Genomic DNA, 11,879 nt, shown 5'->3' with positions numbered 1-11,879 from the left:
AATTCTTTACAAAGCTCAGTAAACGTATGTTATTGTGTAAGTTATTCCTTAAGACTAAAGTAAGTACTTAGGTACTCACTGAGAGTATTCAATTTATTAACTAATACATTAAGTAGAAAGCAGTGCTAATTCAATAACAGAATTACTATGGTTTAATAAAATCCACTGATCTCTGGGTTTTGTAAGTTTATGTCCTCTCGATCAGTGTAAACATGCAGAATAACCTAATTAGAACACATGTATACTTGCCCAGTTCTAAAAATAATTAAAGTGAATCTGTGTTTTATTCCATATATTATTCTTTTAATCAATGTTTCTTTATGAAATAGCCAAATACTAACTTACATGATATTTATACTTTAGAAAACTTTAAACATACTTCCAATTTCATGAGAAAAGGTAGATGCTCAAAGGCATCAAAAGTATTGATGTTATGTAATGGATGATCTTCCAAAAGATTAAGGTACAGCCAGGCATGTAATTTGTAACATCCTTGCTCAAAATTAAAAGACACATCTTTGGCATGTTGTACCTTTTTCACACTGACATTTTCAAAACAAGCTTCAGAGTTAAAATGTCCAAGCAATTACTCTCTATTGCTAAGGGTTTTATTATTTTCTTTAAATCTGAGCTCTTATTTTTTCAAATAAGGAAGTCTGTTTAGCATAAAATAGTTAATATTGATTAAAAACATCACTGAGTACCTGCATTTAATGACCAGGAAAAATATCAGATTCCATTTTAGCATGTAAAAGTTTTAACTTCTATAGACATTTTAATTTTATAAATGGACATCCAAAATTAGCTGTCTTTCAAACATACTGAAATATATTTCCTTCTTTTTTGGGTGAAAATGGGATAAACTAGAACAGTGATTCCATTTACTATGGTTTGAATGATAAAACACATTTCTAGAAGTAACTGAATGAAAATGTGAGATATCTAAGTGAGTAAAATGTATTTAATAAAATGAAGTTGTATTTTTTTTTTTTACATTTAACCTAATTTTACTCATGCTTGCCTTGGGATGGGGAATAGATCATTCAGTAAAAACATACAGTAAAAACAAAATATGTCTTACCATGTACAACTTTTAAACTACAATAATGATGTACCTTAATTACTTCCATGCACACAAGTCTAACATTACAGTTCTTTTTCTTAAAATAAACATAATTAAGACTTCTAGGAGCATTTTATAATAAAGTAATTCCTAATTTTTCTTTGTAGATAGATCAAGCACCTCCAAAATACAAATTCCTATACACAGTGAGCGCTTTACTTAAAATGAATACTTAAGTAAATTAAGTACATGGACAGCCTTAGGATAAGCTGACATTATATATTCAGCTAAGTAGGCAACAAACCATAGTGCCAAATGGAAAAAGTGTATTTGCAAATAAATTTCAAAAACTATGTTAACTTTTTATAATTAAATACAGAAAATATACTGATTTGCTAAAATAAATAAGATGTGATGTAGTAACACTTCACTATAAAGAATGCATACCAAAACATTTATAAACGGTGAGTGAATCTTATTAAGAATAGTTTACTACAATAAACGCTGGCTAAATAGAAGTGCACATTGTGAAGCACTATGGGTGGTATATGTTTTGCCACATACTTTGTTACCTTGAGGTAGATAACACATGTGTACCAAATTCGGCATTCATTTTCAGTTGCTGCTGGTATCATGTGTTTTTAAGAAATGTATACAGTATGAAAAACTTGAAAATACTCATGAATGAAAAATGTTTTAGGAAAAAAATAGATATTTTCATGCAATTATGTACAGTCTCACTGTGTAAATTTCAAGGCAAGATTTTTGTTTCCTGTAAAACAGATCATTGTTCTATGAGAGAATGTTTTTTACTTGTCAGTGCATTTCTTTTGTCTCCTCCTGCATTGCATTATTTTGCTCTATTCTTTATTTTTGTGTGCAAATGACATGCCAGTTAAAACGAAAACCACCTCACATGTAGAAAAAAAGTCTGGATTTTAAAAACCAAGAAAATATCCTTTCTAAATGACACCATCTGATTCAAGTAAAAAAATGACTTAAACACTAGTAATAAAGAAGACAAAACACATTTCATGAAGAATACAAAAAGAAATGTCTGCTGAGTGTTTTAGTTCAGATGTTTCAGAATGCTGCTGTATGTTTTATGAGGAATCTGAGGGGAAGATTTCATAGCAGAAGGTGTTAATGTGGCCTGTATTGACTTAAGTGGTGACCCAACTGGACTGTGAAACTGTGGGATGCCTATGGATTCAAGCTGCTTGTTAAAGAGGAACTCCCCACTGTTGTTGAGAAATCCTTCCTCATTTCCTCTCTCCCCAAGCTTCCCATCCTCTACCGGCTCAGTTTCTAGCATTTCAGTATCCTCTTTCCTGCCAAAGAACTTGTCCAGGTAACTGGTGTAAGTGTTTTCCTTTTCAGTTTGCTCATCCTTCCTTACCTCACAACAAAACTGATTTATGAGAAAACAGTCCTCCCCACCTCCCACAAACTGGCTATCCCAAGAAGACTGGTACAAGGCTTCTAATTGAGCCAAATTGGCCATTCCTTTCTCCTGTTTTTCTCGGCTTACTGACTTGGATATCAAACTTTTCAATTCTAGTTGGGACACTGAGCTATTCAAATCATTTAATTTGTCAACAACATCAGTAGGCTCATGTTGTGAACTAAGTTGAATAGTTCCTGCAATAAAGGAATCAAAGTCAAATCCCTGATTCTTTTCCCTTTCTTTTTCAGCCAGTTGCTGTGACGCTTCCTCTAGAGCTATCTGGGCTTTAACCAATCCATTCCTTTTACACTTTGACTTGCCTTTCTTATCAGATTTTTCTTTGCTTTGTTCTTTCCAATTGGAAAGATCTATAATAAGCTTGGGTTCATAGTAATGATTAACTTCACTCTCTCTCCAAACTAACTTATCTAAGTATGATGATGACCTCGTTTTATAGTTACAAGTATGACTACACTCCAGATCACAATATTTGTTTTCATGATGATCTGAGTATTGCCAACAAGGCTCAGTAGAGTAACTGGTGACAAAAGCAGGATCCTCCAAATACTTTTCACGATCTCCATCCAAATATTTTCGAGGATCGACTTGTACTTCTTCTTCATCAGTGACATCGGACAGAGCTCTTGGGTCAAGCTGAACTTCATCAATATCAAAGTTGTTATGTATAGGCCAATCATGCTCTGAAAACTGACAATCATGGTACCTTTCCCAGTTATAAATGTGACTATGAGTTTCATCCATAAGCAAAATATCATCAACTTCATCTTCAATATGAAAAGGATGACTTGAAATTGGCTCATCCATTGGAAAAGAGTAAATGCTCATGTAAGAATGGGAAAGCGCTTCTTCTGCTGTCAACCGATCCATGGGGCTAAATGTCAAAATTTGTTCCAGGAAATCCAGTGCTTCTAGACTAATTCCCGGAAGCAGCTGAGTTAAAGGTTTGTGTGGCTCAGTCATGTCATTTCTAATGTAAACTGGAATTACTCTGAGAAGCTCCTGATGATCTTCCTCATGTACAACAGGAATAGATTCTAAAATCAGCTGCATCTGTTCAAGTTCATGTGCACCTGCAAAGAGGGTTTTACCAGTCAGCATTTCAGCAAAGATGCAGCCTGCAGCCCACATGTCAATGGCTTTAGTATAATTATTAGGAGAAAGTAAAAGACGTGGAGATCTGTACCATTTAGTAACCAATCCTTCAGAAAGATGACCCTTATGGGAATAATGAGGATCCATGATCCGTGCAAGACCAAAGTCGCCTATCTTCAGCACCAAGTCTTCAGTATTAATGAAAAGATTAGCTGGTTTGAGATCTCTGTGCAGTACGTTTGCTGAGTGAATATATTTGAGCCCACGTAGCAACTGATACATGAAAAGCCTGGCATGCTCTTCCAGTAACGGGCCCTGCTCCAGGACATTAGCCAAGTCTGTCTCCATGTACTCCTGAACAATGGAAACACTGTTCAGTTCAGTAAGAGAACCCACATCATCTGTTAACTGGCTTCCACTAGGACCAAGAATTTCAAACACCTTCACAATGTTATCATGGTCACGTCTTCTAATAATTTTGATTTCACGTAGAGCATGTTTGACACTCTGGGGATCAGTAAGGACAATTTTCTTGATGGCTACTCTTTTGTCACAGTCATTGTCTACAGCAGAAAAAACCAAGCCATTGCCTCCACAACCCAATGGCTTTAAGTCCATATACCTAGAGCCCAGATCAAAACCATGAATGTTCATGAGACTTTCAAATTTCTCTGCCATTCTGAAACCCTTACTATTGCCTTTTCCTTTCGTATTGTTGAACTTGTGTAAATAAGGAAGAAAGCTGGCATCAAAAGGAAAGATCTTTCAAAAAGGTAGAAAAAAAATAATTTTGCTTCCACAGCAAGATGGTTTCATTGCATATGCCAACCAGGCCCGTTGAGTTCCCCTTAGATTTAAAGCTCAAAAAGCTCTACTAGGGGCCTCCCTGGTGGCGCAGTGGTTGAGAGTCCGCCTGCCGATGCAGGGGATACGGGTTCGTGCCCCGGTCTGGGAGGATCCCATATGCCGCGGAGCGGCTGGGCCCGTGAGCCGTGGCCGCTGGGCCTGCGCGTCCGGAGCCTGTGCTCCGCAACGGGAGAGGCCACAACAGTGAGAGGCCCGCATACCACAAAAAGAAAAAAAAAAAAAAAAAAGCTCTACTCATACTGAGAATTAAAAAGATTGCAGTACTCATAGTTCAAGAAAGGGGCAGCAACTCTGTAGACATTTAAAGAAAACACTCAAGAAACTCAAACGGAATGAAATGACATACTATGCACTCAGATTTACTGTGCTGAAGGATTTAACATTTAACAAAAATGTGAATAAATATGCACACAACAGGCTCCTATGAACATTCTCCTCACAGTGCAGATACATTCAGTGTTGGACTGGCCCTGAGCAGCATCATTCTAAGGTGCTGGTAAGCACTATTTCCGTTTTGCTTCTTTTCTTCCTTTGTTGCTGTATATTTCAACAGGAAGCCCTGGTGGCTGTTGGTTAACAGAAGATGTCCTTTGTTAGTGATCAGGTGGCTCCAGCTCACCACAATCACAATCAAAGCTACCGTCCATCTTACTCTGATACAATGGGACTTCTCCGACTCATCGAGGGAGTGCGGGGCCCACGGACAGCCCCCAGTGTCGGCTCAGGTCTCCGGCTGTGCTGGCGGCAGCGGTGTCTCCGAGGCTCTCGCTTTGCCGCAGTCGCCGCCATGTCTGAAGTTGTATTTTTCCTATTTTACATTTGTGTTTTCTTATTACTTTTGTAAGTAGCAGCTACTTGATTAGACATCCTTAAAATTGGTAGTATTATTTATAAAAATGTAAATAACTTTTGTTTCCAAAGTAAATTTTGGAAAGGAGATGGTAACTCAGATTAATTATTTAAACAATACCAAAAGAAAATGAGGTTCCAACCATAATCTGGAAAGTATAGAAGTTTATAATCTAACGACTCCTAAAGAAAATGTGAGAGTGTTTTTGTTCAGCAAATTTCTGAACTCTGCAGCTATATTCCTGCTGATCAGAAGGTAAACTGACCTAAATTTTATAGGCTCTCCATTTCTGTGTAAGAGAGAGTTGAAGAATTGTCATTCAACTGCTTGGGGAGCATGGCTTCAATTGTAGATTTAATTAATATTGATTTTGGTACCAACTTCACAAAGCCACATGTTTATTTTCCACACAAAATAAAGTATCCTTTTTTTGCAGGTGAGGGGGTTAAATTTTTACCCTAAATTTTGCTGGTGAACCAGTATCAAGACAATATTGAGCTAATATTTTATGAAATCTACAGTGTGAGACTCTAGAGAGAAGAAAATGAAAGGAAAGAGTGATTTCCTATCAAGATGCATAAATTCAGACATAAATTGCATAAAGGCTCCTAAGCAGAACTGAGTGCCAGGAAACTTCCTGGGGCCGCATAAAAGACAGATTTTAATTCTGATGGTTGGGATCAGAAATGACTTAATGGGGAAGGTACATTTGAGATGAAGCATGATCAGAGCTTCTCTTGCTGTCAAGATGGAGTGGCAGAGCATTCTGAGATAAAAAATAACAGAAAAATATGCCAAAGTGGCTGGGCATGGTAAAGCCAGAGTTAACAAATGGTCTGATGTGGTTGAAACGGATAGACAAAACACAAAAAGAGAGATGTAGAAAGACAGTGCAGGTGTTAGGAGAAAAGATGTAAATTAAGACAGTGTGACTGGTAAGTGAGAACAGGAAATAGTATAGATACCACTGTCCAGAGCTAGAACCTGCCAGACTTCCAAGTAGATGCAGATGCTATTGTAGGATCCGTGTTAGGAAACTACATAGGCCAGCACCCATCTTTATTTTTTATTTTATTTTATTTTATTTTTGCCACACCACACGGCTTGTGGGACATTAGTTTCCTGACCAGGGATCGAGCCCAGACCCCCAGCAGTGGAAACACAGATTCCTAACCACTGGACCACCAGGGAATTCCCAGCACCCATCTTTAGATCTCCTCCAGCTTCTCACAAGTTCCTGGTCTCTTTTTATCAGGTCCTACATGTTCAACCTACTTTCCTCCAAAGTCCCATGTGTGAGTCTAGAACCCAAACCCACCTGTAATGTCTATTCTTCAGAACAATGTGTAAAAATAAACCATGTGAAATTAAAAAGTAACTTACACACCTTTCTTTATTCCTTCATTCTGCTTTAAAAATAGCAAAGGAACCTTCTTTCCAGGATCCCCCACTTTCTGGCTTCAAGTTTTAATCAGGCTAAAAATGCCCACAAGTGACTCATTATTTCCTGTGAGTAAACATCATCACACAAGACTTTCAGCCATAAGTCCAGTCCCCAAGCCAGTCGCCTGCTGACGAGAGAGCATCTTGTAGACTCACATAATCAAGCAGGGATAGGTCCAAGGTTTCCACCTACTCTGACTAGGAAGATAACTGTGAAATTTACCACAAAACAAAATAAGAAGCAAAGAGAAAGAATGGAAAAGAAAAGGGAATATAGAAAATGTGAGGAGAAGACAAGGGAAGAAAATGACTGCTGTATGTGTTTGGTGTAGTCTTTTGGTACTGAAAGCTGGTGTTTCCAAGCTCTTGTTAATCCAGGACTGTGATGTGGATCTCAGGGGTGAAACGTTCTCATTCACCCGTGCAGCCAAAGTCTGCATTATATCAGGAGAAAGATACCTGTCTGCTAGTGTGCTACAAAGTCTTCTCCTATCTCTAAGTACATACAATGAAATGTTAAGTTCCTGAGTCTTAGAAATCTGTTATTTGTTTTTAGCGTTGTGAGGCCTGCATTTGAAATAAGGCTAATATTTAAAAAAAAAAAAACAACTCAAATTGATACTCATATTACTACATGAATAAATATAACAATGTATGATTCCATATGAAGTCTTCATACATATGTCAATCTTAAAATTTATGTTCTCTAATTTCTGTCCAAGGTCATGTTTAACGTTACTTCAGTTTAACTGTACTTTATAAGTTTACAGGAAATTTTCTTTTTTCTAAAGTATTAATAGTGAACAAGTGGTTGGTACTTCTAGATTCTCTATTTGGCATTTCAATTTCAGTCATCATAGGAGTCAAGGACACATTACTAATAAGAGTCCAGGGTTCATCTGTTCAGATGCACAGAACAGGACCTTGATAAAGGAGGAAAATATCAATAAAAATCAGATGCTTTACCTGACTGTCCAAAGCTACAAAACAACTGTCTTTAATTAGAACCTTAAATGATGTTGTAAAGAAAAATTTTGGATGCATTCTTCATAGTTTATATTTAGTGGATAATGCAATAAACTGTTATGTATACAACATAAACATATCTGCCACAAATAAGTGCCTATTAAGGAAATTAATGCTAAATTCTTACTATCAGTAAGACAGTGTGCTATACCAGTAGTGATAATGATATTGTTATAGATTACACATATAACATATATTATTTGATAGTTGCTAGTCTAAGTACTTGACATATTAATTCACAATGATACTATGAAGTAGGCAATATTAGTATTCCCATTTTTCAGATGAGATATTGAAGTTTGGGAAGTTTACTCTGCTTGCCTGAAGTCATATTGTTATTATGTTTGCCAGGATTGGATTCTAGATTATCTGGTTTCTGAGTCTGAGCCTCTGACCACACTCTAATTGCTAGCACCCTAACATGTCATGTCTTATTGTGCCGACACTATTTCTATTCAACAAAAAACACCAGTATGAGTTCTGCTACCCTTTACTCTGTAACAAATTAAAATACAAATTAAAATTTTGGAAAAGAGTTTTGATGGTAATTGTCAATAATAATGATATTTTCCTTCTGAGAAGAAATTGATATGATTAATTTTAAGAGTTTTGGATAATAATTATTCCCATAAATATAATTCAAATTTAGAGAACAAAATCTCATGGATTACAAGTTTATTCATGAGATTTCTTGTTAATACTGAATCATTTTCTCATCTAAATCAGCACATTATAATAGCAGTTGCAGATATTCATTTATTCAAGAATATTACTGAATATTTCTTACGTACTAAGATAATTTCTAGGAATATCCGGCCTGGATAAAACAATGGATGTTTAAAGGTATAGATGGAAAGTAAAGAACTTACTAAAAATTCAGAGGAAAAGAAAGTACATCAATACATTGCAATTCTTATACTGCTTGCCATAAAAATTGCAAAAAGATATTTCAGCTTGGATTCACTTTTATTTCTCAGTGACAACAAAAAGCCATGGGATGAGAATTCAAAATGCAGTTTTAAGCAGCCTCTCTTTGTCCTCCACTGAATGATAATTCTTTCATGTCTTATTACAAGGCAATATAACTATAATTGCTTAAAGAGACTCCTGAGGGAGTGACATCACCAAGAGGGCAGCATAGGTCATTCCTGACTTCCCTCCCCGTCACAAGAAGAACTAACAACTGTTCAAGAACAGGACACTACTGAAAGAATTCTAGAACACGGGGGTGAGGTTGAAGCACCCCCTGAACCTCAGAGACCAAGAGACCAAGACAGATTCCATTAGAAGATAAAAGAAGTGTCTACACACTGACTGAATTGCCTCTGCCCCAGGCCAGCACAACATCACAGGGAGAGGCCTCCCCAGAACCTCCTGGTCCTTCTTCTGGGAAAAGAGAATCTGGGGGGACTAACAACATCCCCCATCTTGTGGGTCAATTTGAGGAGCCCCTACTCTGACCCTGTACCACGAGGGTTGCAGAAGTACCATTGGGACACTTAAAACAGAGAGCACAGCATATTGCTTCCCCACCAGAGTATACAGGCAAACCCAGAGCCCATCCTACAGCCTCACTTGGGTAGGGAACCAGGCCAGCAGTCCTATCTAACTATTCTCAGCCAGTGGCAACTCCCCACCCTGTCCTCAGGGCCCAAATAGTTGTCTTACCAAAAAAATAGGCCATAATATCAAGACCCACCTGCCCAAAAAAATTACCAGCAGATACACCCAGAGACCCAAACTGAGCTGACTGGTGAAGAACTGCTTCTGCCAAAGAAAAACCTCCGAAGTCTGGGAGGAGAGCACCATCATTCTAATATGCAAATACAAAAATAAAGGATCAGGGATCACAAAAAATCAGGAAACCATCACCAAAGGAAACTAATAAAGATTGAATAACAGATCCTAAAGAAATGGAAATCTGTGAACTGTCAGAAGAAAGAATTCAGAATAACTCTCTTAAGGAAGTTTTGTGAACTACAAGAAAACACAGGCAGATAACTAAACAAAAGTAGGAAAATAAAGCATGAACAAATGAGAAGTTTTACAAAGAAATAGCAACCATGAAAAAAAAGGCAGAAATCCTAGAGTTAAAATATACAGTAACTGAACTGAAGAAGTCAATAGTTTCAAAAATAGACTCTACCATACAGAAGAATCAGTGAAACAAAGGATAGGACAATGGAAATTACCCATAGTTGCAAAAAGAAAAAGGAATGAAAAAGACTGAAGAGAGCCTATGGTAAACATAGGGAGCAATGAAAGTAAACAATATTTGCATTATGAGAATTCTAGAAGAAGACAAAGGAAAAGGGACAGAAAGTATATTTAAAGCAATAATGGCTGAAAACTTCCCAAACCTGGGGAGAGAAATGGACATCCAGACCCATGAGGCCCAAAGGACCCCAAATAGGTTGAACCTGAAAGGGTCACACTGGGACACATTATAATTAAATTGTCAAAAGTTACACACAAAGAAAAAAAAATTTAAGAGCAACAAAAGAGAGAAGTTATATGCAGGGAAAACCCCATAAGACTAGCAGTGAATGTCTATCCAGAAACTTTTCAAGCCAGAAGGGAATAGAATGACATATGCCAAATATTGAAAGAATGTAACTGTCGATTGAGAAATCTATAGCTAACAAAGCTGTCCTTCAAAGGTGAAGGAGGGGTAAAGATTTTCCCAAACAAACAAAAGCTGAGGGAGCTCATTACCTACAGGACTGCCTTACGAGAAATGCTAAAGGGAGTCCTTTGAATGGAAGTAGAAGAACACTAATTAACATCATAAAAACATAAAAAGGTATCATAAATCTCACTGGTAATGGTGAATATATAGCAATGGTAGTAGTGGTGTATAAGTCACCTACAACACTAGTTGAAAAGTAAAAAATGGAATAGAAAGGTTTCCCGTACTAATGGATTGGAAAAATTAATGTTTTTAAACTGTCAATACCACACAAAGTCTCCTATAGATTTAATGTAATCCCTATAAGATTCTAATGGCAGTTTTTACAGAAGTAGAAAAACACTCCTAAAATTTTATATGAAACCACAAAGGACCCTGAATAGCCAAAGAACTCTTGGGAAAGAAGAACAAGCCAGAGTCATCACATTTCCTGGTTTCATGCTATTCAAGTAAAGATATAGTCATCAAAACCTTTGGAACTAGCATAAAAACAGACAAAGACACAAATGGAAGAGAACTGAGAGCCCAGAAATAAACCCATGCATATACAATCAACTAATATTTGACAAGGGAGCCAAGAATACTCAGTGGAGAAAAGACAATCTCTTCAATAAATGGTGCTGAGATAATTGAACATTCACAGGTAAAAGAATGCAACTGGACCCATATCTTACACTACTTACAAAAATTAACTTGAAATGCATTAAAGATGTAAATGTAAGACCTGAAACCATGAAACTCCTAGGAAAAAATATAAGAATAAAGATCCTTGACATGGATCTTGATAATGATTTTTTGGTTATGATACCTAAATCACGAGTAACAAAATCAAAAATAAACAAATGGGACTACATCAACTAAAAAGCTTCTGTACAGCAAAAGAAACCATCAACAAAGTGAAAAGACAACCAAGAGAATGGGAAAAAATATTTGCAAATCATTTATCTGATAAAGGTTTAATATTCAAAATGTATAAAAATTTATACAACTCAATAGCAAAAAGCAAATAACCCAATTAAAAAAAAAAAAGGGCAAAGGACCTAAATAGACATTTCTCCAAAGAAGATATTTAAAAGGCCAACTGGTATATGAAAAGTTGCTCAACATCACTAGTCATTAGGGAAATGCAAATTAAAACCACAGTGAGATATCACCTCACACATGTTAAAATGGCCATCATTAAAATGACAAGAGAAAACAAATGCTGATGAGGATGTAAAGAAAAGAACACTTGCATACTCTTGGTTGGATTGTAAATTGGTACAGACTCTATGGAAAACAGTATGGAGATCCTCAAGAAAATTAAAACAGAACTACCAAATGATCCATCACTTCTGCTTCTGGGAATATATCCAAAAGAAAACACTAACTCAAAAAGATA

The 11,879-nt window shown here is 36.5% G+C and overlaps 1 protein-coding gene across 2 annotated transcripts; it reads right to left on the bottom strand.

Moving 5' to 3' along the window:
* Positions 1 to 1,979: 1,979 nt before the first annotated feature.
* LOC308615766 (mitogen-activated protein kinase 6-like) lies at positions 1,980 to 4,301 on the bottom strand (the record flags this gene model as incomplete). Of its 2 annotated transcripts, XM_081231509.1 has the most annotated exons (2): positions 1,980 to 3,436; positions 3,602 to 4,301. In XM_081231509.1, the coding sequence occupies 2 exons, from the start codon at positions 4,299 to 4,301 to the stop codon at positions 2,133 to 2,135; spliced, it is 2,004 nt and encodes a 667-aa protein (XP_081087635.1). In that variant the 3' UTR covers positions 1,980 to 2,132. The 2 variants fall into 2 exon arrangements, with proteins under 2 accessions (XP_081087635.1, XP_081087634.1); XM_081231508.1 differs by having other exon boundaries at positions 1,980 to 4,301.
* Positions 4,302 to 11,879: the final 7,578 nt, after the last annotated feature.

The sequence above is a fragment of the Mesoplodon bidens genome, assembly GCF_964165515.1.
Source record: "Mesoplodon bidens genome assembly, chromosome: 4".
Lineage (NCBI taxonomy): Eukaryota > Metazoa > Chordata > Mammalia > Artiodactyla > Ziphiidae > Mesoplodon > Mesoplodon bidens.
Note: the sequence above shows the minus strand (reverse complement) of the source record. Positions and strands in the feature narration are given on the sequence as shown.